This window comes from Camellia sinensis, chromosome 1, assembly GCF_055761805.1.
Source record: "Camellia sinensis isolate YWXY chromosome 1, ASM5576180v1, whole genome shotgun sequence".
Classification (NCBI taxonomy): Eukaryota; Viridiplantae; Streptophyta; class Magnoliopsida; order Ericales; family Theaceae; genus Camellia; species Camellia sinensis.
Window position 1 is genome coordinate 10,495,495 of NC_138961.1, and position 25,490 is coordinate 10,520,984.

At 34.6% G+C, this 25,490-nt stretch overlaps 1 protein-coding gene across 4 annotated transcripts; it reads right to left on the reverse strand.

Moving 5' to 3' along the window:
• Window positions 1-19,496: 19,496 nt before the first annotated feature.
• On the reverse strand, window positions 19,497-23,212 carry LOC145791483 (receptor-like protein EIX1). Of its 4 annotated transcripts, none has more exons than XM_082871839.1 (3): window positions 19,924-23,212; window positions 19,773-19,818; window positions 19,497-19,649 (listed from the first exon to the last, which is right to left on the reverse strand). In XM_082871839.1, exon 1 carries the CDS (start codon window positions 23,136-23,138, stop codon window positions 19,992-19,994), a length of 3,147 nt encoding a protein of 1,048 aa, XP_082727965.1. In that variant the 5' UTR covers window positions 23,139-23,212; the 3' UTR covers window positions 19,497-19,649; window positions 19,773-19,818; window positions 19,924-19,991. The 4 variants fall into 4 exon arrangements, with proteins under 4 accessions (XP_082727965.1, XP_082727972.1, XP_082727963.1 ...); XM_082871846.1 differs by having other exon boundaries at window positions 19,497-19,665; XM_082871837.1 differs by having other exon boundaries at window positions 19,768-19,818.
• Between the last annotated feature and the right edge of the window lie 2,278 nt (window positions 23,213-25,490).

A 25,490-nucleotide genomic window follows, 5' to 3' on the forward strand; every position in this document is an offset into this window, starting at 1 on the left:
TGAGTCTCTTAATTTATGGCATGGTAGACTGGGTCATGTAAATTTTGACTCTTTGCGTAGATTAATCAAATTAGATCATATACCATCTTTCAAGATTAATCCAAATCACAAGTGCGAAACTTATGTAGAAGCAAAATTGACAAGGACTTCGTTTCATTCTATTGAAAGAAGTCTTGAGCCTTTGGATTTAGTGCATAGTGATGTGCGTAACTTGAAATTCGTAAAATTACGTGGTGGCAACAAGTACTTCATCACTTTTGTAATGGTGATAATTAAATTTTCCTTATGCATTTTTTTTTTTTTTTTGCAAACAGTCAATGATAAATTTATCACTGAATGTGTCTCTGATTCTTGTGTTGGTTTGTAATGGTGATTGGTTGATTTTCCTTCTGTAATTTTTTTACAAACAAACAGTGATAAATTTATCATTGAATCTGATTTTTGATTCTTTGTCTTGATCTGTGAATGTGAAAAATAATGAGAACTATTTTCTGGTAATGGCTTCTCGTCTCTCTCCTTCATTCTCTTCATTATTTTTCTTCTCATTTTATTTTGTTGCCACTAGATCTGAGGAGGAGATGGTGGTAGTAGTGACATACTTGAGATGAAAAATGGATAAAAAAAAATATTGTCAGAGGTCGGAGGATAGTGGCAACAGTGGAGGTTGCCAAAGGTGATCATTAGATGTTGCCAAAGGTTATCGCCAGCGATCAAAGATGATTGACAATGGCTAAAAAGGGCGATGGTGGATCATCGCAGTGACATGTGCACAAAATAGAGAAGTCAAACATGTGGGTTATCAGGGATAAAATGAGAAGGTGAGCTCAATTATTTTGGAACATAATCTCATGGGTATTAAGTCTGGTCCAAAAGACCGGCCCGTAACTTCCCCAATTTCTTCTACCCCACGATGTGGGCTGTCCTTGCTATTAATAATTAGCTAGGCCTGAAAGTTTTTATTTTATTTTATTTACTGACATATGATATTATATAATTTTTAAAAAGATTTTGTTAACGTGTATTTTATGGGCACATGTTAAGAAAGTGTAACAAGAATGTACAATTTTTAAATACATGTAATAAAGAAAATACAATCTTTTTAAATTTCTTCATATGCATATGGAAACATGTTAACAAGACTTTTTTTTTATAAAAAAAAAAAAGTTTCAAAATTTAAAGTCACAGGCAGCAATGTGAAATCAGTGGCTCAACAATATGTTTGACATATCAACGTTTCAATATAGTAATTAATACGATTGTAATTTTACTTCCCAAATGTACTGGTTTATGGCAATATACAAATTAATAAGTTCTATTTAAAAAAAAAAAATTATTTACATGACTTATTTCTATTACATTATGTTTAGGTTTACAGATGAGGAAGGAAGTTGATAATCATTAATAGTTGAGAACTCTTGAAGTAACTTACCCAATTAATTTTAGTTACGAGGCATTGTGGCCTTTTGTTATCTTTACAGCAATACTAGGTATCATAAAAAACTTTTTATAAAAATAATCATGAAAGTTTTGTGATCTTTGAATTACACTTAGAATAAGCACTACACACTAATCAAGGTAATTCAAGGATCATAAATCTTTCATGATCCCTAACTTTTCTCTTATCTTTATTATCAATTAATTTGGTTTTGGTTATGAAATATTGGTGTCAACTAATTAATTAATTTATTTTCAGATCAAGGGTAATGAAAAAATTATTGAACAATCAAATAATAAATAAAAAACAGTATTTCAACTTGGAAACTCTACGCAGAGAAACTGAAAAGGCGAAATCATAGAAGATTAAATAATTGAAGAGACAATGTAAAACACATTTAAGAGTGATATTTAACCAATTGAAGTTTACTTTATTATATAATGCACGTATATTGACTTTACAGCAGCTCAATGCGAGCAATGCTACTTACACAAAATTTGTACACAAAAATATTTAGAATATTGATGTATGGTTCAAAATTTGTACATATATTTTTTTTGCACATATATATATATATATATATATATATATATATTTTCAATTTTTATCAATTTGAAAGTTGATGTTTTAAAATTTTAAAAATTAAAATAAATATCAAATCATTATTTAACCATGTGGGCTGTCCTTGCTATTAATAATAAGCTGGGCCAGAAAGGTTTTATTTTATTTTATTTACTAATATATGATATTATATAATTTAAAAAGATTTTGGTAACGTTTATTTTGAGGATACTTGTTAAAAAAGTGTAATAAGAATGTACATTTTTAAAAGGGACATTTACACACAAGTCATATTTTATAAACGTATACCCCATTAAATCCTAATTAAAATTTTTGGACTTTTAAGTCCCATTTCCGTTTAAACAATGATTGTTCATCATTTATGATTATCCATAAAGGAACATAATGATTTGATATATATTTTGATTTTCAAAACTTTAAAACATTAACTTTCAAATTGAAAAAAATTTAAATAAAAAAAAATTAGCTTTCATAATTTTTTTTAAAAAATTGAAAAAATTGAATTATTTTTTTGTGCAAAACTGAAAATTTTGTATCTATAAAAGAACATGATGATGGAACATTGATGTGCAAAATTGAAAAAAAAAATAAAATGAAAAAGTGATAATATTCTCAGTTTTAAAATTGAAAAAAACTGATAATGTTCTCAGTTTTATTAGATAGTTGAATGAAACCAATAAGTAGAAAAGCAAAAAACATTTAATCTCATACTCTGTTTTTTTCATCAATTAGTTAACCAATTATCTGAAACATTAATATGCAAAATTAATAATGTTCTTAATTTTAAAAATTGAAAAAAAAAATTGATAATATTCTCAGTTTTACTAAATAGGACTTATTGGTCCAAAAAATCTTAAATATGACCTGAGCTACCATAACATTTGTAAATAGGACTTTTAGATAATTAACTCTTTTTAAAATACATGTAATAAAGAAAGTACAATGTTTTTAAATTTCTCCATATGCCATATGGAAACAATGTTAACAAGACCCTTTTTCTTTTTCTTTTTCTTTTTTTTTTTTTTTTTTTTTTTTTTTTTTAAAGTTTCAAAATATAAAGTCATAGGTAGCAATGTGAAATCAGTGGCTCAACAATATGTTTGACATGGCAAAGTTTCAATATAGTAATTAATACGATTGTAATTTTACTTCCCAACTGTACTGGTTTGTGGCAATATATCCAAATTAATAAGTTCTATTTTAAAAAAAATAAAATTTATTTACATGACTTGTTTCTATTACATTATGTATAGGTTTACTGATGAAGGAGGAAGGTGATATTCATTAATGGCTGAGGGCTCTTGAAGTAACTTACCCAATTAATTTTAGTTACGAGGCATTGTGGCCTTTTGTTATCTTTTATTATGAATTAATTTGGTTTTGGTTATGAATTATTGGTGTTAGTGAAATATTGGTGTTAGTGAAATATTGGTGTCAACTAATTAATTTACTTATTTTCAGATCAAGGGTAATGAAAAAATTATTGAACAATCAAATAATAAATAAAAAAACAGTATTTCAACTTGGAAACTCTATGCAGAGCAACTGAAAAGGGGAAATCATAAAGATTGAAAATTGAAGCGACAACGTAAAACACATTTAAGAGTGATATTTAACCAATTGAAGTTTACTTTACGATATAATGTACATATATTGACTTTACAGCAGCTGTGGTAAGGTGGTCGTGGGTGGGTAATTGAAAGAGAGATGATGATAGCACAGTATTTTTGTAAGCAAATTTTCATTATTGTCTCCCAAGCCTGAGAAAACAAAATGGAAAAGATGGATTTGAAAAATACAAACATGAAGCTTCATTCCACAGTAAAGTGTTGGCAAATTATGAAACGAACAAAGCAATGGATAAAGTAACTAACCTGAAAGCCAAATGTCCTGCTTTTGCAAAATAACTTCCCTGCAAGGATCACAGGCCAACCACTTTGGAAATCCATTAATAGGAAAATCACAAGGAAATGGATGAAAACGGTGTTTTCCTGAGACTCAATCAGCTGCATTATGCTGTGTTTGGTTAGGGATTTGAGGAGAGATTTAGAAAGATAAATGAAAATGTAGAGAAAATGTGAATAAAATATATCTACATTCCATCTAATTTTACATATTTTTTCACTTTCCGTTTCCACTTCCAAATCTCATCCTAAATTTCCATCCAAACACAGCGTAAAAGATGGGGAAAAAAAATGTATATCAGGTTTAAGACCAGGTTTAAGCCTAGAAAAGGGACGTATGACACCACTGCCCAAGGAGAGTACTTATCTATGCTTCCAAATATGTCACTCACTCCTCTATCTGCCAAAAAAATCTTCTTCCAAACTGCCCTGCAGGAGGAGGTGTCTCACCAACCTCAGGAAATTTAAGAGCAGATGATTGCAAACTCAGATAGATTGATTTTAAAATACGTGTAAGCGTATCTCAACTTCTCAGGTAGTACAATAATATCAACGGAATTATTTGGAGAATTGAAAATTCATAAATAGCATGTGTAAAAAATGAAAAAATTAATTTTAAATTATCGAGCAATCCACACCCTCGATCCAGTTCGGCTTTCATCGGAATCGTTTGGATGTCGCTGTCTTCAATCATCTCCATCTCAAGAAGTGGGTGTCGTTTGGGGAAGGGTTTGAGAAGAAGAGGAGGGCTAATTCTGTAGAGTAGGGTCTATGTTAAAAATTAATTTTAATTTTCGATATATTTGAAATCTATCTATATATATTATTATTATTATTATTATTATTATTATATATACATAAGAAAAATGATCTTTCTATTGACAAGACTTGTGAAAGCTCTAAACCCTCAAACTAAATTTTATGATTTTTTTATTTTTAAATAATAAAAAACATTCTATTAATTATACTCTTATTTAATCACAACAATAAAACTCTAATTATTCTATAAATTATGATTTTTAAAAGGAAAGTATACTCAACTATTTCAAAATTTAAATTTGTGTGCTACTATATATAGAAGCAATTCATTAAAATCTAATTATTTTTTATTTTTAAAAAAGTCTATTGGTTAACTCTAATTTAACCATAACAATTAAACTATAATTATTCCATAACTTACGACTTCTAAAAAGAAAGTATGCTCGATTATTTTAAAATTTAAATTTGTGTGTCACTAATATGGAAGCAATTCACTAAAATCTAATTATAATCATAAAAAAAGAACTCTAATTATTCCATAATTTGTAATTTTTAAATATATATATTTTTCTATTTTAAGATTTAAAATTATGTGTCATTAAATATGATAAACAATTCAACATAATTTAAAATTTATAAAAAAATAAAAAAAAACCTTTCAAATGGTCACGTTATCTATGCTGTAACTAATATAGAAATCTTTCTTTTTCAAAATTTATAATAATGCTCATTTCAAAATTCAATATAATAAGCTTTTAAAATTACATGTTTTTATTTATTTCCAAACTCACCTACTAAGTTTCCTGATTAATTTTTATTTATTATTAAAAAATTAAAAACAAAATCTATTGGGTAACACTTTCTCAACAATAAAAATAAAACTATCTAATGATTTATGAAATTTAAAAGGAAAGTATCCTAACCCATTTCAAAATTCAAAAGTGTGCCATATAACTATTAAAAAAAAATCTAATTTTCTTATAATTTATGACTTTTAAAAAGGAAAAAAACTAAATCAATCATAAAAATTTTAAATTGTGTATCACAAATTATGAGAAGCAATTCGCATCTCTCATAAATCTTCTCTCTTGCACTTATTGGATTCAAGTCAAATTAGAGTTGATATTCATCAAGTGTTGTAACGGTTAGTGAGGGAGCAATTGTGAAAAATTCAATTGATAAATTTTTTCATTGTATGTTTATGCCTTTTTATAAAGATCAATTTCTAATCTTTAGCCTCCTACATCCTTGTTTCTATTATGCATCTAACAATTATGTTAATTTCTAAAATTTATTGCATGCTTATTTAATCTAAGTGTATTTTATAAAATAAATCTCCAAACCCATTGACTTACCTATCAGTAAAAGCTAGAGCTTTAGCTATTGAGTGAATCCTCGAATTGTCTTTGGGAGAAACAAATGACCCATATTCCTTGATCTTTTGTTGTGAGATCTTGAAGTACGCTATGTGGGCGTATTCGGCATGATGAGTGCTATCTTTTGTAAATGGTCAACTAAGTAGTTTAGACCTTAACCTTGCTCATTAGACTGTGGATAGGATGTTTTACTAGTAGTGTATATATTTGCTTTTTGTAAGATTCAATGCATTTATTGGGCACATCTTGAATGAACGCAAATTGGTCACCAAAATATATTTAGAGAGGTAATTGCGCAAGAGGTAGTGATCTTGAACCACTTCATGTGAAGTGCACATGGCGGATTTTGTTGTATATGCTTATCGTAAGAGGTGCTAATAGGGCTTATGTTTAGAATCTAGAATTGCGCAGACTGTGGTTGTATTTTTTTCAATTGATCACTTATTTCTTTATGAGATCATGGGATATTGACACTATTATGGTTTGTGTCATAATGATTAGATGATGATATCAGCAGGAAATATTGGCTCACTTACATGAGCAATCGCCCTTGGCGCTTAGGAGCGAGCAAGGATGAGACTAGTGGTTTATTTTATTTGGAGCCAAGAGAGGCTTAAATTATCCATTATGTGTGTCGCCTTGGTTGCAACCAAGACAAGGTCATGTTAAAGACCAAGCATGGATGTTAGTACCCACTTTCCATGTGCCTGTTATGATTAGCCAGATGCGAGATCTCATTTGGCGCCTGAAAAGCGAGAAAATAGAGAATTCGGATTAGGCAATAAAAAGCGACTAGACTAAGATCTGTACGGTGTATCGAAGTATGATGTCACTCTTTGGAAGAGTTACTCCATCGTAACATGTATTCATACTATATGTGCTTGGCGACCGAATAATGAGGTGAGAGAATGGATCTCTGTTTCCTCACTGTGTGAGCCTTATGTGTCATTATTTATATGACTTTTACTTATGTACCCTTTTGTGACCTTTGACTATGTCATAAGGTAAAGGGTTGATGTTCTACTACTTTGGTATGTTGCCTGCAGTCATGTATGATTCGGCCTTAAGGGACATCACTGGGAAAACGGTTAATCCCAAACTAAATGACATGATGGCAAAGGGAAGATCATCTAGTATTACACTATTGTTGTATATTCACTGCCGATAACTCACATCGCTCTGTATGAGAGACGGGTGTTATATATTGCAAGAATTGAGAGGGTCAAACTTGCACTTTTAAGGGATTAAAGATGTTTTTTAGATTGGTGTAATTAGATGGGTCTGGGGTTTATGAGACACTATTTTTATTTATGTTGGCTCTTTTTTTTTGAGTTTCTAGTGTAAAGCTCTCACATGCAGGTGTTCTCAGTGGTCGCATAGTCCATTAGTCAGTATGATTGCGTTTATTAGGTAGATTGAGATACAAAATGCGCGGTGTCATGCTAGCGCATGTTCGAGTGGGAGATGTTGGAAATTGGGTCACGTTGAGAACCCTGACCCAATTGGGTCGCCCAGGATGGCATGACCAAATTAAGAGAGATTCAAATATAATAATAGATTATATTTCAAGATATGAGATAATCTTGATATGGATAATTGTCAATATATTAGATAATAATTATTAATTAGATATTATTGATATGGGATAGATATTATCTGGGATAATACGTCTATTCTATGTATATAAACAAACCTTGAGTTTTGCATTTCATACAACAACAATGATACGTTCTCTTTTCCTATAAACCATTCTGTCTTTGTACTGTGAATAGTGTGAGTAGTTCTCTAGTAATTCTACTCCACTACTGGGAATTATTCGAAGACATCAATGGAGACACATAATTCACCCACATGATCCATGGATTCGGTTTGAGCGTGAAAGGTATGCCCGAATCCAAATAAATTTTTATAAAAAGATAAAAGGATAAATTATACCTATGGTTTTTGCAATTTGCTATTTGTGTGAATTTGGTCTATATAATTTTAATTATATCAATTTTATTTTTTAATTTTTTATATTGTGTTCAGTTAATTTAATTTATAATTTCGACTAAGAACCTAGACAAAAATACAAGAAAAACCAATTCATTCAAAAGGAATAAACCATTTTCAAATAAGATGTCTACCCCTCAATCAATATTTTGCACATTAATTTCAGTTTACAGGGGTAATTTGTCTTTAAAAAAAATTATTTACACTTACCACCCATACACTTTCATTATAATCTCACTTTAGTCCCTTCATTTTTAATTATGGACAGTTAACCATTTACACTTTAAGTCAAATTATAATATCACCTTTCTAGCCACCATTGTTAACAAGACTAACATAACTCCTCATGTAGGCAAAGCGCAACATTTTTTTCTTCATCTCGTTAACACCCCTATACTTTCATCAAAGTTTCACTTTAATCATCACACTTTTACTAAAATTTCGCTTTGGTCTTGTTACTTCTAATTTTCGCTAATCTCATTAATTGTAGATAGACGAAAGAGTGACATTATAACTTGAATTAAATTGTAGGAGTTGATTGTCAAAATTGAAAGTAAAGGGATCACAATGAGATTACAGTAAAAGTACTCAATCTAAGTGTAATTAACCCCTAAAAAAAATCATGCATTTTCTTTTCTTGAAAGTAAATCAGTTTCTTCACAATAGACAACTCCAAAAGAAGCCATCTTCCATATAGCAAACAAAGACATCATATATAACAAAAAGAAAATTCCGTTCACATATCGTAGGAAATCTCGGTATACATTATTTATATCATTTAGATATAAACTTGTGCATAAAAATCAAATATTTGAATATAAACTTATGAACAAAAATGAGTTGTTCAATAGACATTTCATTCAACTGTTTAGATCCGAGCAACTATTTTTTGTTCACAAGTGAAAAATCTAGAAATCCTCTAGATATTGATTTGTGATAATGTATCAATTTTAAGCAGTAAATAACAATCCCAATTAAACAATCAAGACAAATCAACACAACGATTTAACGTGGAAAAATCACAATTTGAGCGCCTCCAATTATGATAAAAAAACAACAAGCAAAACCCACAAAACAATCCACTAAGAAGATATAAAAGAATTATACAAGTATACTCTCAATTACCTAGCGAATCCACGGCCGAATCGAATCGACCCCTATGTGCCTCTTCCAGCCCCATCTTCACCTCGGAATTGTCTTGCTTAACGTTGAATCAACAACACCGATGTCGAATCACGACGATGAGCCATTCCAGAATCCAACAAAACTTCAGGCCCAAATTCTATAGAATCCACTAAAAAACAACACTCTCTTTTATATTGAACAAAACAAACAATCCTTTGATGTATACTTTTCAAACCAAATTTAAACTCAAACAAACATCAAAGAAACTAGCAAAGAAGCTCCAGCTATAAACCCTAATATCCAAGAAGAAGATTTGGAAGCCGTATCCTAAAATCTGACTGAAACACATATTTATAACAAACAAGGCCGCGATCTCCGCTTAAGAGCAGGAATGGCTGCTCGAGCACAGAAAAGTTCGCTCGAGCATAAAATCCCAACGCTCAGTACTTTGCAGGCAAGTGAAACTTTTGAAACCAAAGATTCTCTGCTTGAGCGCAGAAATGGCCGCTCGAGCAGACAAGCAACTTCGATCCCCGACATAGTCAGCGAAGTGGTAAACATGATAGAATTAACATCACAAACTTCTCTGCAAGGCACAATTCAGGTTGGATTCGCATCTAAAACTCATAGCCTCATTGAAATAAAAGATCGAATACAATTACAATTGAAAGGAGTTTTGTCAAATGGGATTGCCAAGAATAAAAACATAACAATAAGTTTATTTGAATATTTAACTTTTTTTCAAAAATATATATCCGAACAACATAAATGTGACAACTAGCCGCAGGATTGATAGATAGTTTACAAAAGAAGATTGCAATCATTGCAAACATAGAATCCATAATAATTACACATCAAATATTTATCAAGTTAATATTAAAATCCTTACAAAATACATAGATTGCCTAAGGAACAAGAAGTGCTAACAGCTCGTCTTCAATCTTCTGTCTGTGAACTCACAACTAGCGCCTCTGTTGTATCAACATCCTTGCAAAAATAAAGCTAAACAATGTGATTTTCACTTTCGGCAATAGTTTTGTACAACCATAAAAATTGATCATAGAACCGGACATTGAATAGACATGATTATACAATAGAAGTTACCATACAGCTGGTCTTCAGACCAAAGAGCCAAAGCTAGCTCCACAATATGACATGCACAAGTATTATAATCAGGAAAAAAAAAAAGACCTAGGAAAAACCAAGAACTTAAGCAAGAAATTAACAAAATTAAAAATAAAATAAAAAATCTTACTGATTATCTATAAAGCCTCCTTTGTAGTCTAGTAATATTCAATGCAGTAGTCGCACACAACCAGTTTTTTATGTGGTCCAAGAACTTGAAATAGGCATATCCTGATGGACTGTTTAAAAGTGTAGTGCCAAGAACTGTCCAAAATCCAAGGATGAAACCAAGTCCCATGCTAACATAAAACCCGAAGGTAATGAACCCATCCTCTTCTTGAATATTCTTTTTGTCTTTGTCGCGCGCAATATTCACATTTGTTTATTCTCCTGGGCACTTATTTTGAAATGGAAGCCCACAAAAGTTTAGGATTTCCCAAAAATACAGAGGCATTAAAGCTTTGTAATTGAGTGCTTGTTGGGATTTTGCCAACCACCGTCATATCCTATGTTCTGGCAGATGACCTACTCCACGGCCTCCATGAAGAAGTGAAGGTTACGTGGTAGAGGAAGGGGCGACGGTGGTTCCGTCGGAGATGTTTTGATCGGTGTGGTGAAGACGAGAGGGAGAGAGAGAGAGAGAATAGATAATTTGAAATTTTAACAGTTGATAAAAAATTTGAAATTTCAACAGATAAAAAAATTTAAACTGATAGAAATTTTGACAGATAAAAAATTTGAACAGATATAAAATTTTAACAAACAAAAATAATTTGAACAGATAGAAAATAATTTTAACATATAATCAAAAAAAAAGTCCAATACATAAAAAAAAGTTAAAGGATAAAATTGAAAATACAATATTCTTAAAAATTTCTCACTAAATTATTTCACAAATCATAGACCTTTCATCAATAAAAAATATCACTTGGACCTAATGTTTTATATCTTCCTGTTGGCACTAAAAAATTATATTCTCTGTCGATTGATCATCACAAATGCAGAAAAGTGATCCAATGGAAGCTGGAGGTGAAAACACGAGTTTGTTGAGAAGTATGATTCCTAGAATGCAGAACAAATGATGGCAGTGAAGCAGGCAAGTGGAAGAGGAAGTTTTTCTCTGTAGATTCATTTGATAATGCACTGAAGCGAAGCCAAACGTGGCCCAGGTGTCAAGGCATGAGGTAAAACATGCAGGTGAGGCAGAATACGTGACCCATTTGCAAAGAAAAGGACTGCTGCAGCAGAGGATCAGTTACCAGCAGTTGCAGAAGATTATGGGCAGTTATGCAAAGGAGTGGAGGTAATTGGCTTCGTGGTGAGACACATGGCATCAAAGAAATGGAAAAGCTAGCAGTATAAAGGCTGGAGATTGGAAGAAAGAAAAGGACCCTGACAACACAAAAAACAAAACTAGGAGTAATTTAACTTAGTTAGCAATAATTGTAACGCCCCGAAAATATTCCAACATGAACTACCCACATCAAATAATACTTACCAAAACATAGCAATAAACCTTCCATCTTTACATAGTCAATATGAGAGTTTATACAAAAGTTCACATGCGATTACACATTCAAATGATAAAAAAAATCACATGAATCCATAGCATGTGAAGCATCTAGTCTCAAAATAAATAAAGTGCCCTTAAGGGCATACTGTAGATGCGTCCTTGGGCTTTATGCTACAGTTCGAACTCAAATGTCACGGTTCTGAATCTAATCCCGCAAAGTGCAATGCGAGACCGATAAATCACCAAAGAGTCCAAATCCGGCAAATCGTTTTGGAAAACTGATTTTTGTAAAGAAGTGCCAAACATGAACTGCTTTGCCAGATACAGAGTCGCCACCTAAATATTTATTTTTGGGAGAATTTAGGAAACCCTGACTTGTTGCCTAAGGCCACGTGTCCGTCATCACCAAAGTTGCCTCTGCTTGGGAACTTGGGTACGATTGGGGAAGGTCATCTATGAGCGCCCCCGCTCGCCCGATCCAAAGATCGGCCTGTACTAAGCATGATATCTTATTTTTGAAAACACATGCGTTCTTATTCTGGTTAATTAGCTAATCTTTCTACGTGATGCGCACAGCACACAAGTATAGACTAGATCGCCTAATTTGGAACAAAGTATCGCATATCCGTTTGTTTGGAAATGGTTTGAGATTTGCTACTCGCAAGTAGGCTAAAATACGGATTTCAATGAATTGTTCCAATTCAAGCAATCCAACATTCACCCACAGGCATTCAGGCAGTTATATCACATAAGCAATTAGCCTCATGGCACTCATGCTGTCATGTTAAAACTCACACTCATGCAAGATGCTAAAGCATAAACACTCACAGTGTACGCCGAGCCAAAACAAGAAACTAGTCAGAAATCATGCATGATCCTAGTTCACGTTAAAATGGCTACTGCATCGCATACAAAGTGCAACTAGAATAGGCTCAGCTAATCTAAAATGGCATATGAGATGTGACAATTCGATACATGTATTCAACTTGGAATTGAAATATGATGCAGTTAGTATGATGCGCCGAACCCGGTGCATGCAATACAGATGAATGATGCAAACATGCATAGCATAAGGATGCTAAATAAAATATGCCTTAAAACTAACCATCTTAAACGGTTAAGTAAAAGGGAGAAAGAAATGAGGATTGGAAGACATGCATCACACACACGCATGCTTATTACATAATTGCGCCCTCTCGACGGAGAGACCAAAAGAATAATACAAATCAACTAATTAACTAACTCACAAGCTAATTAATTAATTACACAACCAAATCGAAATAAATAACTATTCTAAGTTATTAAAACACTGAAATGGCCTCGAGACGAGGGATGAATGCATGCTCGGACGGCTTCGCTCGGAAATCCATCGCCATGCTTCATGTTGCCTTTGTTTGCACTGCTTTGTACCTCTGAAAATTGTGCCAACTTCTGTGACACTTCTGAACCACCTTGTGGGCATGCTGTGAGGCCATTGGCCAAAATATGAGGCCATCAGCCAAAGTAAACTAGTCATCGACCACTAATAAGGCTCTCAACCAAATGTTTGTTGCCAATCGGCACTGAACATGGTTAATCGACCATCTCTTCTTGCAGAATACTGTGTTGCTGCAGCAGAGGACAAACAGAGCATGGCAATACATTTGCAAGACAATGTCTGCACAACCACACCCATTATCATGTTTAAAGACTCAAAGGTGTGTGGTTCTCGACTCTCGGACCACTAATCACGTATTTCAATGCATGATGCCCAAAGGAGCCAAGTGTGTAATTCAATATCAAATGAAATGCACAAAACACATAAGGGGCCCCAACCTCTATCATGCTTGATCAAGAGGCAAGGGATGCACATACAATGCTATGCAACCTAAGCATGCAAGAAACTCAAGCATGATGCAAATCCAATGCAACATGAGCATGTTAATGATAAGGCCATACAAGGCTAATGGTGACAAGCATGCCAAATGCAATGTAACCTAAACAAGTATGCAAGATGCAACATGAACATTCAAGCATGCAAGGCAGCAAAGGTGGACAAGTATGCAACAACATACAAAATGAGACAAGCATGTGACAACATGATAAAGGGATAAGCATGCAACAAGCATGCAACATACTAGCATGCAACAACATGCAAGGTACTAAATATGCAACAAGCATGCGACAACATGCAAGGCAAGCATGCAACAACATGCAAATGATAGACTTAAACCAAAATGGACAGCTCCCAAATAGACCCAAATCAGTGGCCAAAGTGCTAAAACAAAGGCATGAAATACACATACAAACATGTATGCTAATTGGCTTAAAGACTAAGGCATAAAAGGGCAACTCTTAAGCACACTTAAAAGAGACAAAGCATGCAAGTATGACAATACTACAAACTCTTAAATGATGCTAGGAATGATGCCAAATCACACAAACAAGCCAAGCAAGGCATACAAGAAAGCCTAAAACTTAAGGCTAGCCAAGGAGCTCAAACCAAGGCCATGCAAGGCAAGCCTCAAAGGGCCAAGGGCACTCAAAACAGTCCCAAGGCAGGTCAAAGTGAGTCTAAAACATGCAAGGAATGAGGCCAAAACATGCTAGAACACAACACCAAAAACATGAGGCATGCAAAGCTACAAAAGAGGTGTTACACTACACCTATCCAAACCAAACATGGCATGACTTAAGCAACTAAAATTAGAGTTATGGCATGTTAGAATGAGCCCAAAAACCCACTTAGATGGCATCCAAATGACCTAAGCATGGAAGCATACACAATGATCCAATCATGAGGCATAAAACACAAACTCTTTAAAGCATTAAAGGAGTGATAAGTGCAAGTATATGAGCATACTATATGGACTGAAATAACATAACAAGTGATGCCAAATCATTGAAGTGGTCCAAGTAAGGCATGCTAGTGACTTGGGCACTTAAAGCTAGCAAGCTAGAATGCATGGTGGCTATACAAAGCATGGCGTACATGGTTAAAACAACTCAAATCAGAGCTTTAGCATGTTAAAAAAAAGCTAAAAGTTTCATAGAGTTGAGCCAAAATCATGCTAGAATGACATGTTACAACATGATGTATATTAAGGCAAATGAGGGGATTGCAAGACAAGTATATGGAGCATCCAAGAAGCCATTAAACCAACTTTAGACAGAGGTAAAATATGGCAAAATAACACCAAATACTTGCTGAAATGGAGCTAAAACAAGCTAAGCATACAAGCTACCAACATAAGCCATTTATACAAGCATTCAAGACAACAAGGAGAGGGGATGGCTCTCTCCTATTTGAGACCTTAAAACACCATCCCCACCACTGAAATCCGGGGATTTCAGTGGTGAGAAGGCCAAAACAAGGTGATCTCAAAGCTTAAAAATAAAGCACAAGAACAAGGCCAAACAAGGCCTAAGAGGGGGTAAACAACCCCAAACACAAAAATGACCTTAAACAAAGGTCTTAAGCACTAAAAATCAAAACTTTTATCAGTTATAATCTAAGCTTAAAACAATAAGCAAGAAGAGCTAAAAGCTTAAGCAAGAATGGGGTATCTAAAGCAAGGAACTCACCATTGTAGAACCTCTTCAAGAACAAAGCTCCGGCAAGTTTTCTCTGATCAAAATCAGTCCAAGAACACCAAAACCAACTCCCTAGTACCTCAGCAACAAAGAGAAGGTGTATTGCTAGGTGTTGTGTGTTAAACTAAGACAATACTATACTTTTGAAGCACAAAAATGGAGAAACAAAGCAAGATAAATACAAGGCTATCTCTATCCTTTAAAGGTGTTTTTTCTGAACCCCTGAGGAGGGAGGGGGAGCTCCCTCTTTATAGAAGTTCAATTTCCAAAGCTTCTAAGAGAAGCTAAGCAAAGGGCAAATCCCTCCATACACGTGTATGGAGGGGGTCAATTGTGCATGCCAACTGTGCCAGCTGGCATAAAATATCTACATAAAGCAAATGAACAGGGTTCGGCCAAAAAATATGGCCGATCGACCAACACAAGGGCCGATCGACTAAAAAGAGTACCGATCGGCCAACACTTTTGGCCGATGGCAAGAAAACAAGGCCGATGGCTTCAAGCCTTGGCCGATGGGTTGAGGGGATAGCAAACGAGCCACCCTCTTCCCTCAAAAGCAAAAACACAAGTGCTTGGTCCACAACCAAGCACAAAACAGACAAGTTGAGAGATCTTGAGGCAAGGTGCGCGGCCGAGACCTCTGGGAACTCAAAACGAACACGAGCATGAATGATCATCGAGTGTTCAAACGATGACGTCCAAGTCTTGAGAACGGTCAAAAATGGGATGTCTACACTTACATCTTCCAAGGCATAAGCCTGGTTACACAAAATGGTTTCTGCAACCCATACACATTAGCCCTTGGCTCAAATGAATATCACAAAATAAAAGAGTTATGTACTCTTCTCAAAATATCCACGCCCTCAGTTCTGCGGGATCACCACATCTTTACCTGCACCAAATCCCATATGGGTAAGCACAAGCCCAGTAGAGAATTCTTACAAAGTATATACAGTTATGTATACTCTTTAAAACAATGCAATTGTTAATGCCATGCCATGCATCCTTATAAGAAAGTCCATTTCATACACATTTAAAAGTTTCTATTTTTCCAACAATCATCTACAATCTTCAACATTTTCCCCAAAATTTCCAATCATTAATCAATAGGGGTGGTAAATACGACACTGGTAATCCCTAGGCTGGTGTCTGCAAGTAGACTCTACGAGTACTACCAAACTGTCATTTTTACCGGTATTAACCGGAAGATTCGACACCTATCTGCGCGATTTCCTGGTCTTTCACCAAGGACACTCAGGCCAACATATCAAATTCAACTACACCCCCTATCCGGACTTACCACGTATTTACCCCATTCACATTTCCATAATTCTCATTATAATATGATCTTTCTCAAAATAAATGTCCTTCCAAAACATGTCAAGGTGCACAATAATAATAACTCAATTGAAATATGATGCAATAATTACTATTCTCAAAATATCTCTACAACAATATCAATCAATCCATTTCTCATTTCTTCCCTTCAAGTCATTTCACAAAATGCCCATGTGCCCACCATTTCTCACAACAACAATTTACCTTTCAAGGCAAACCATGTTCTCAACACAATTCTAAGATCTTACGAAGTTTCATATACATGATACAAAGTCATTCATCACTTCCAACAACATACATTTTCAACATTTTTAACAACTTTGCAATAATATCATCTCACCCATCATCATAATACAAAATAGTAAAGAGTTTCACAAATATTTCCATGTGTTTTCAAATCCCCCAATTTCTAGGGTTTTTCCTCAAGATAATCACTTCCCCTTTTTGTTTGTGGAAACCCTCATTAAAACATTTGTCATAGATCAACAAGATGAATCCCTCAAGATAAATTACATTTTTTAAGTTTAGAACAAAGCCTTCTTTTGAAGGAAATCTCTACATTTTGAAAACCACAAGATTGAATTTTTTTTTTAAATCTAATAGAAACTTTTAAAACATCATCAAATAGCAAAACTATATATATAACTCAAGAATAACCCTACCTCAATCTTGATGAAGAAGAAGAAGGGAAACCCTAATTTGAAGATGAGAGGAAGCTTGATTTCCACTATCCAAATGAAGCTCTTGCCCTAAATCTCCAAGATTAAGAGAGTTGATGATGTTCTAAACTCAAGGATGTCAAGAATCAAAGAGTCTTTAATGCTAGGGGATGATTTCTAGAGAGAAGGGGGAGTTAACATAACTTTTAGAGTGAGAGAGAGGTGTAGGAAATGAAATAAATTCGGCCCTAGGGTGTAAGAAAAACAGAGCCCCGAACTGTCTAGATTGCCGCACGTGCGGCACCCTTCCCCGCACGTGCGGAGCGCCCTTCCCGCACGTACAGCCCTCACCCCCGCACGTGCGGTGCCCCATCCGCACCTTAGCCCGCACCTGCCTTTTAGGCAGTGTTCAACTCACTCAAGTCCCCCACTCCCGCACGTGCGGCCCTGGCCCAGAAAATTCTGTTTTGCTCTCGGCACCCCGGACCCGACTCTGCACTTCCGGGAACAAGAAACTTCAACAACGACACACACACACAAGAACGAGAGTTTTAAATTTTGAAATAACTTCCAGACGTTTCAAACCCAACGGAAACATAAAAGGACGAAGCTAAAGGGAAAGGAAAAAGAGAAGAAAGGAAACCGGCCATTACAGTAATCTTTGTACTTAGGAGTATTTCTGTCAGTAGTTTAGCTTCTGTGGCTAAGTTTCCTTCTGTCGATTGTAGTGTACTTGGAATTTGTAATTTAATTCCTGCAATTAAGTGGCAAGTTTACTCATTTCTTCAATCAAATTTAGTTTATTTCCATTTGTTTCTTCGCATTACAACCTCCAAAGAAGTCCTTGAATCTATAAGGCATAGGACATTCAAACTGTAATTGCTTGATTTGTTGCTGTTTGTAAAATTCTGGGTTTTCTGTCGAATCCCCTCTGTCGATTTGGCCCTAAACCAGATTTTTGCTAACACTTCCTTATATTAGATTTATCATCAATTAACTCAAAATTAAACCTATGGTTTTTGTAATTAGCTATTTGTGTGAATTTGGTCTATATAATTTTAATTATATCAATTTTAATTTTTTATATTGTGTTCAGTTAATTCAATTGATAATATCGGCTAACAACTTAGAAAAAAATCCAAAAAAAACAATTCATTCAAAAGTAATAAACTATTTTCAATTAAGATGTCAATCCCTCCATCAATATTTTGCACATTAATTTCAGTCTAATTTTTAAAAGTGACACTAAAGATAAATTACAAGGATTCCAGGGGTAATTTGTCTTTTTATTTTTTATTTTTTTTATTTACACTTAGCACCCATACACTTTCACTATAATCTCACTTTATTCTTTTCATTTTTAATGGTGAATAGTCATCCATTTATACTTTTAAGTCCAATTATAATATTATCCTTCCAGCCACCACCATTAACAAGACTAACATAACTCGTCATGTGGGCAAAGCACAACATTTTTTTTTCATCTCGTCAGCACCCCTACACTTTCATCAAAAATTCACTTTAATTGTCACACTTTCACTAAAATTTCACTTTGGTCTTTTTTACTTCTAATTTTCGCTAATCTCATTAATTGTAAATGGATGAATAACTTGACTTAAATTGTAGGAGTTGATTGTCACAATTGAAAATAAAGGAATCACAATGAGATTACAGTGAAAGTATGTAAGTGCTAAGGGTAATTAACCCCTTCAAAAAAAATCATGCATTTTCTTTTCTTGAAAGTAAATCAGTTTCCTCACAATAGACAACTCCAAAAGAAGCCATCTTTCATATAGCAAACTAGGCCATCATATATAACAAAAAGAAAATTCTGTTCGCACATCGTAGAAAATCTCTGTACACATATTTGTATCATTCGGATATAAACTTGTCAATAAAAATCAAATATTTGGATATGAACTTATGAACAAAAATGAATTGTTCAATAGACATTTCATTCGACCGTTTAGATTCGAACAACTGTTTTTTGTTCACAAGTATATCCACATATTTAACTTTTATTCGAAAATATATATCCAAACGACATAAATGTGACAACTAGCCACAGGACTGATAGATAGTTTACGAAAGAAGATCGGAATCCTTGCAAACATAGAATCCATAATAATTACACATCAAATATTTATAAAGTTAATATTACAATCCTTACAAAATACATAGATTGCCTAAGGAACAACAAGTGCGTACAGCTCGTCTTCAATCTTCTGTCTGTGAACTCACAGATAGCGCCTCTGTTGTATCAACATCCTTGCAAAAAATAAAACTAAACAATGTGATTATCACTTTCGGCAATAGTTTTGTACAACCATAAAAATTGATCACAGAACCGAACATTGAATAGACATGATTATACAATAGAAGTTACCATACAGCTGGTCTTCAGACCAAAGAGCCAAAGCTAGCTCCACAACATGACCTGCACAAGTATTATAATTAGGGGGAAAAAAAAAGAAAAAAGAAAAAAAGGACGTAGGAAAAACCAAGAAATTAACAAAATTAAAAATAAAAGAAAATGTCTTACTGATTATCTATAAAGCCTCCTTTGTAGTCTAGCCATATTCAATGCAGTAGTCACACACAACCAATTTTTTATGTGGTCCAAGAACACCAATTTTTTATGTGGTCCAAGAACTTGAAATAGGCATGTCTTGAAGGACTGTTTAAAAGCATAGTGCCAAGAACTGTCCAAAATCCAAGGATGAAACCAAGTCCCATGCTAACATAAAACCCGAAGGTAATGAACCCATCCTCTTCTTGAATATTCTTTCCGTCTTTGCCGGGCGCAATATTCACATTTGTTTCTTCTCCTGGGCACTTATTTTGAAGCGGAAGCCCACAAAGTTTAGGATTTCCCAAAAACACAGAGGAATTAAAGCTTTGCAATTGAGTGCTTGTTGGAATTTTGCCAGCCAAGTCATTATTTGACAAGTTTAACAAGCTCAGATAATTTAAGAGCGCAAGGCTGGTAGGAATCTTGCCTGATAGCTTATTTGCAGACAAGTCGAGAGATTCCAACATTTTCATCCGACCAATCTCTGGGATGATTTTTCCTGTCAAATAATTTCTTGAAAGATTCAAGGAAATCAGCCCTGAAAGACTTGCAATTTGATCAGGAATTCTTCCGGTTAATTCATTGCTAGAAAGATCAATGATTTTGAGCAGTCCAAGAATGTTCCTGTACTCAAATAATTGTCCTTTCCATTGCACCAATGCATTATCAACAAAGTCGCCACCATCAGTAAACAAACCAGCATGTGCCGTATAGCTGAAATTAATGGTTGCACCGGAACTATTACTTTGAACCAAAGCAGTAAAATTGTTGAAGCAGTGAGGTATATTTCCTGACAGATCATTTTGAGAGAGGTCCAAGATTATAATATGGTTAAGATGACATATATGTTGAGGTATGCTTCCATTGAACTCATTGGATCTTAGACTAACAACAATTAAATTTGTTAGATGTGTCCCTATCCATGCTGGCAGTTTTCCTGTGAATCTATTTACACCCAGATCAATAATTCTCAACTCTGTGCAACTCTTTAATGACGAAGGCAACTCCCCAGAGAGATTATTGTTGCGTAAGTGCAGAGTCTGAATTTGACTCAGGGAGCCAATTGAGTTAGGAATTGCCCCGGACAAATTATTATATGCCAAACTCAAAATGGATAGTGCTTCAAATTTTCCCAAACAGTCCGGTAGCTCCCCTGCTAGTTGGTTGTTTGAGAGGTCAAGATAGTTGAGTTCCACACCAGATATTGAACATAAGAAAGAAAGTGAGCCCAAGAACTTATTTTTGGAGAGATTCAAATATGTTGCATTAGGAGGAACTAGTGATATTGGACCCGTAAAACCATTAGAACTTAAATCTATACCCGGATTGTCATGAAACTTCAAAGATAGATCAGGTAGCAAGCCAGAGATACTGTTGTGTGAGAGATTTAGAAAATTTAATCCTGGGGATACATCCCAAAACCAACTGGGAACAATGTCCGAAATTCCAACATTAGAGATGTCAAGTACAGATAATTTATTTTGAGTTCGAAGCCATTTTGGAAAATGAGGCCCCAGCGTGCAAGACGACAACTGTAAACCCTGAAGTTGAAAAGGAGGAACCCAATCGGAATTGAAGTAAAAAATTAACTCATTCAAAGAGAAATCCAAACGAAGCAGGCTGGAGAGATTAGAAAAGTGAGCTTCAGAGACTTTGCCCTTTAACGAATTGAAAGAGGCATCGACAAACCAAAGCTTGGAAAGTTGTCCAATACCTTCGTGTATGGTACCATTCAACCGATTGTTTCGAAGACGTAAAATTTCCAATGACGGAAACACGGAAAGGTCAGGCAGTGACCCAGTTATTTGGTTTCCAGACAAGTCTAGAGAAACAAGACTAGGAAGTTGTTGTCCAAAAGTTTGTGGTAAGGACCCATTCAATTGATTGTATTCAAGGTATAATTCCCTTAAAAGAGAAAATTTTGTGAAATCAGGCAAAGGTCCACAAAGTCGATTGTCAAATATTTCCAAAAACTGTAATGACTTTTCTGCCCCAGATAACTTTTGCAAAAACTCATGAATCTCTTCTGTTAAATTGTTCAAAGACAACTCTAAGAATCGTAAATGCCTTAAATCCGTAAAGGAATTGGGAAGGCCACCTTCAAGTTGATTTCTAAGAAGATTGAGATCCGTGAGGGAAGTCATGCCTCCAAAAGCATCAGGAATCAAACCTGTCAAATTGTTATTAGAAAGATCCAAGGATTGTAAGCCACTTAAATTTGCGAAGGATTTTGGAAGGCTGCCTACAAGTTGATTGTCAGTAATCTTGAGGTATTTGAGGGAAATCATGCTTCCAAAAGCATCGGGAATTGGACCTTTTAACTCGTTAGATTGAAGGTGAACTTCAACTAGGCTGCTACTAAAGTTGAACAACCAAGTGTAGATTGAAGTAGACAAAACATTCCCAGAGAGATCAATGATAGAAAGGGACAGAGAAGAATTGAAAGAAACTGATGGGTGAGTGATGTAGGAAAGTCTACAGTAAGCTAAGTTCAACACTTTAAGGAGAGGGAGATTATTGATAGATTGAAACCAGTCGACTGCTAGACTGAGGTCAATATCAGTAAGATCTAGGTGACTCAGTAAAGAAAGATGAGAAAGCCACTCAAGATTTTCTACATTCAAATTAGAATAGCTAAGATCAAGATACTGCAAGCTAGAAAGGTTCCTGAACTGATGAGGAATTGGACCAGAAAAGTATAGAGCTGCAAGACTGAGGTATCTTAATCCAATGAGGGAACCAATGAACTCTGGGATGTGGTCATCTACAAATTGATTTCCACTGAGGTCCAAATACTTCAAATGATGCAATTCAAGCAATGAAGGACTAATCTTACCGTTCAGTACCTGATAAGAAGTGTACGATACATGAAGATCAAGCTTGGTGACATGACCTGTGTCGTTGTTGCATCCCACTCCTCTCCATTTGCAACAATCTTTTTTATCTTCTTCACTCCCCCAAGATGAGAGAAGACCATAATCATCTATAAGAGCATTTTTAAACTTCAGTAGAGTTTGTCTCTCCCTCTCTATGCAATTGATTCTAGCATCTTCTTCAACTCTTGAAGAGAGTCCAAGAAGAGCAGGTTTCGAGTATGGCAAATGCACAAAAACAAGCACATGGAGAAGTTGAAATTTTTTTCCCATGACCATTTTCATGACCATGATGAAGAAAATTAGGATCATGATGAAGTAGCAAAAACAACAAAGCAATGAGGATTTGCTTGCAGTTATTTTTTTTTAGTTCTATTAGCCAATGGAATGACCACTATTTATATATCTCATTTGCAATATTGACCCATAAGTCAATGATTGCCGCAATTAGCACTAATTTTGTTCAAAATTTTTCTTTAATTTTCGTTGTCTTCCTAACAAGCTAAAATATTGAAACCTTCAAAGAAAACAAAAATAAAAACCAAATTAAAAGTTGAGACAGGTAGGTTCAAAGTAGTTGGTGATATTGGTGGCATTTTAAATTTCCTCTACCCCACCATGTGGGCTGTCCTTGCTTTTAATAATAAGCTGGGCTGGAAAGTTTTTATTTTATTTTATTTACTGATATATGATATTATATAATTTTTAAAAAGATTTTATTAACGTGTATTTTGTGGACACATGTTAAGAAAGTGTAATAAGAATGTACATTTTTAAAATACATGTAAAATCTTTTTAAATTTCTTCATATGTCATATGGAAAAAAATGTTAACAAGACCCTTTTTTTTTTTTTCTTTTTTTTTTTTTTTTTAAAAAAAGTTACAAAATATAAAGTCACAGGTAGCAATGTGATGTGAAATCAGTGGCTCAACAATATGTTTGACATATCAACGTTTCAATATAGTAATTAATACGATTGTAATTTTACTTTCCAACTGTACTGGTTTATGGCAATATACAAATTAATAAGTTCTATTTAATTTTTTTTTTATTTTCTTTTATTTACATGACTTATTTCTGTTACATTATGTATAGGTTTACAGATGCGGGTGGAAGTTGGTATTCATTAATAGTTGAGGACTCTTGAAGTAACTTACCCAATTAATTTTAGTTATGAGGCATTGTGGCCTTTTGTTATCTTTATTATGAATTAATTTGGTTTTTGAAAGAGAAATTGAGAGAGTTAAGAGAGTAATATTGAAAGAGAATTCTGTTATGTTAACTCTATATCAGAAACAAAATAGAGACTCCATAATATAGGAGCTCGGATACAAAACATCATGATGATGTCATTTAATAAAATAAGAAAAAGGACGCCGAAAGATGGTAGGCGACCGAAAGCAACCGAAAGCTATCTTTCTATATTATATACATGCTATAAGTGGTAACATATTATATTAACAACTATCTATACATACTATCATATATAGTATTTAACAATTATATTCATATACTATCATATATAGTATTATGTGCATATGTTAACAGCCCCCCCTCAAACTCAAGGAGGACAAACATCAACCAACTTGAGTTTGGAGACAAGTTCAACGAAGCGACCAGGAAAATGGGCTTTGGTGAAGATATCAGCAGGTTGATCAGCAGAGGAGATTGGATGGAGATGGACAGTACCATGAGTGACGTGTTTGACGAATAAAATGACAGTCAATCTCAATGTGTTTGGTGCGATCATGAAAAACATCATTGTGAGCAATTTGAAGAGCACTTTGATTGTCACAAAAGAGGGCAGTAGCACCAGAGGGGGAAACACCCATGTCAGTAAGAAGCCAACGAAGCCAGAGAAGTTCCTGAGTAGTATCAGCAAGAGCACGATATTCAGCCTCGGTACTGGAGCGAGCAGTAAGAGATTGTTTCTTGCTGCGCCAAGAAATAAGAGAATCACCCAAGAAAAAGCAGAACCCGGTAGTAGAGCGCCGATCAGTAGGATCCCCAGCCCAATCAGCATCGGAAAAGGCACGAAGCTGGAGAGAGGAGTTGGCGGAATAATGAAGTCCATGAAACAAGGTACCTTTGAGATAACGAAGGATACGAACTAATGCGGCATAATGAGGGGTACGAGGAGCTGACATAAACTGGCTGACAATATGAACGGCATAGGCAATATCAGGACGAGTAACAGTGAGATAGACAAGGCTGCCAACCAGCTGACGATATAGGGTAGCATCAGAGAGAAGAGTGCCATCAAGAGGTGTAAGACGACTCTGAGACTCCAGGGGAGTGGAGGCAGTCTTGCAATCCGTAAGACCAGCGCGGGTGAGAAGATCAGAGGTATACTTAGCCTGAGAGAGAAAAGACCCCGTGGAATCATGGAAGATTTCAAGACCCAAGAAATAGCTGAGAGGACCAAGATCTTTCATCTCGAAATGATGGCTAAGAAACTGTTTAAGGCATACAATACCATCAAGATCGTCACCGGTGATAATCATATCATCCACATAAAGGAGAAGCAAGGTGGTCCCTTAAGCAGTTTTGCGGATAAAAAGAGCAGTATCATAAGAACTGGGGGTGAAACCACAGTCATGAATAGTGGAGCTGAACTTGGCAAACCAAGCGAGCGGAGCTTGTTTGAGACCATATAGAGCACG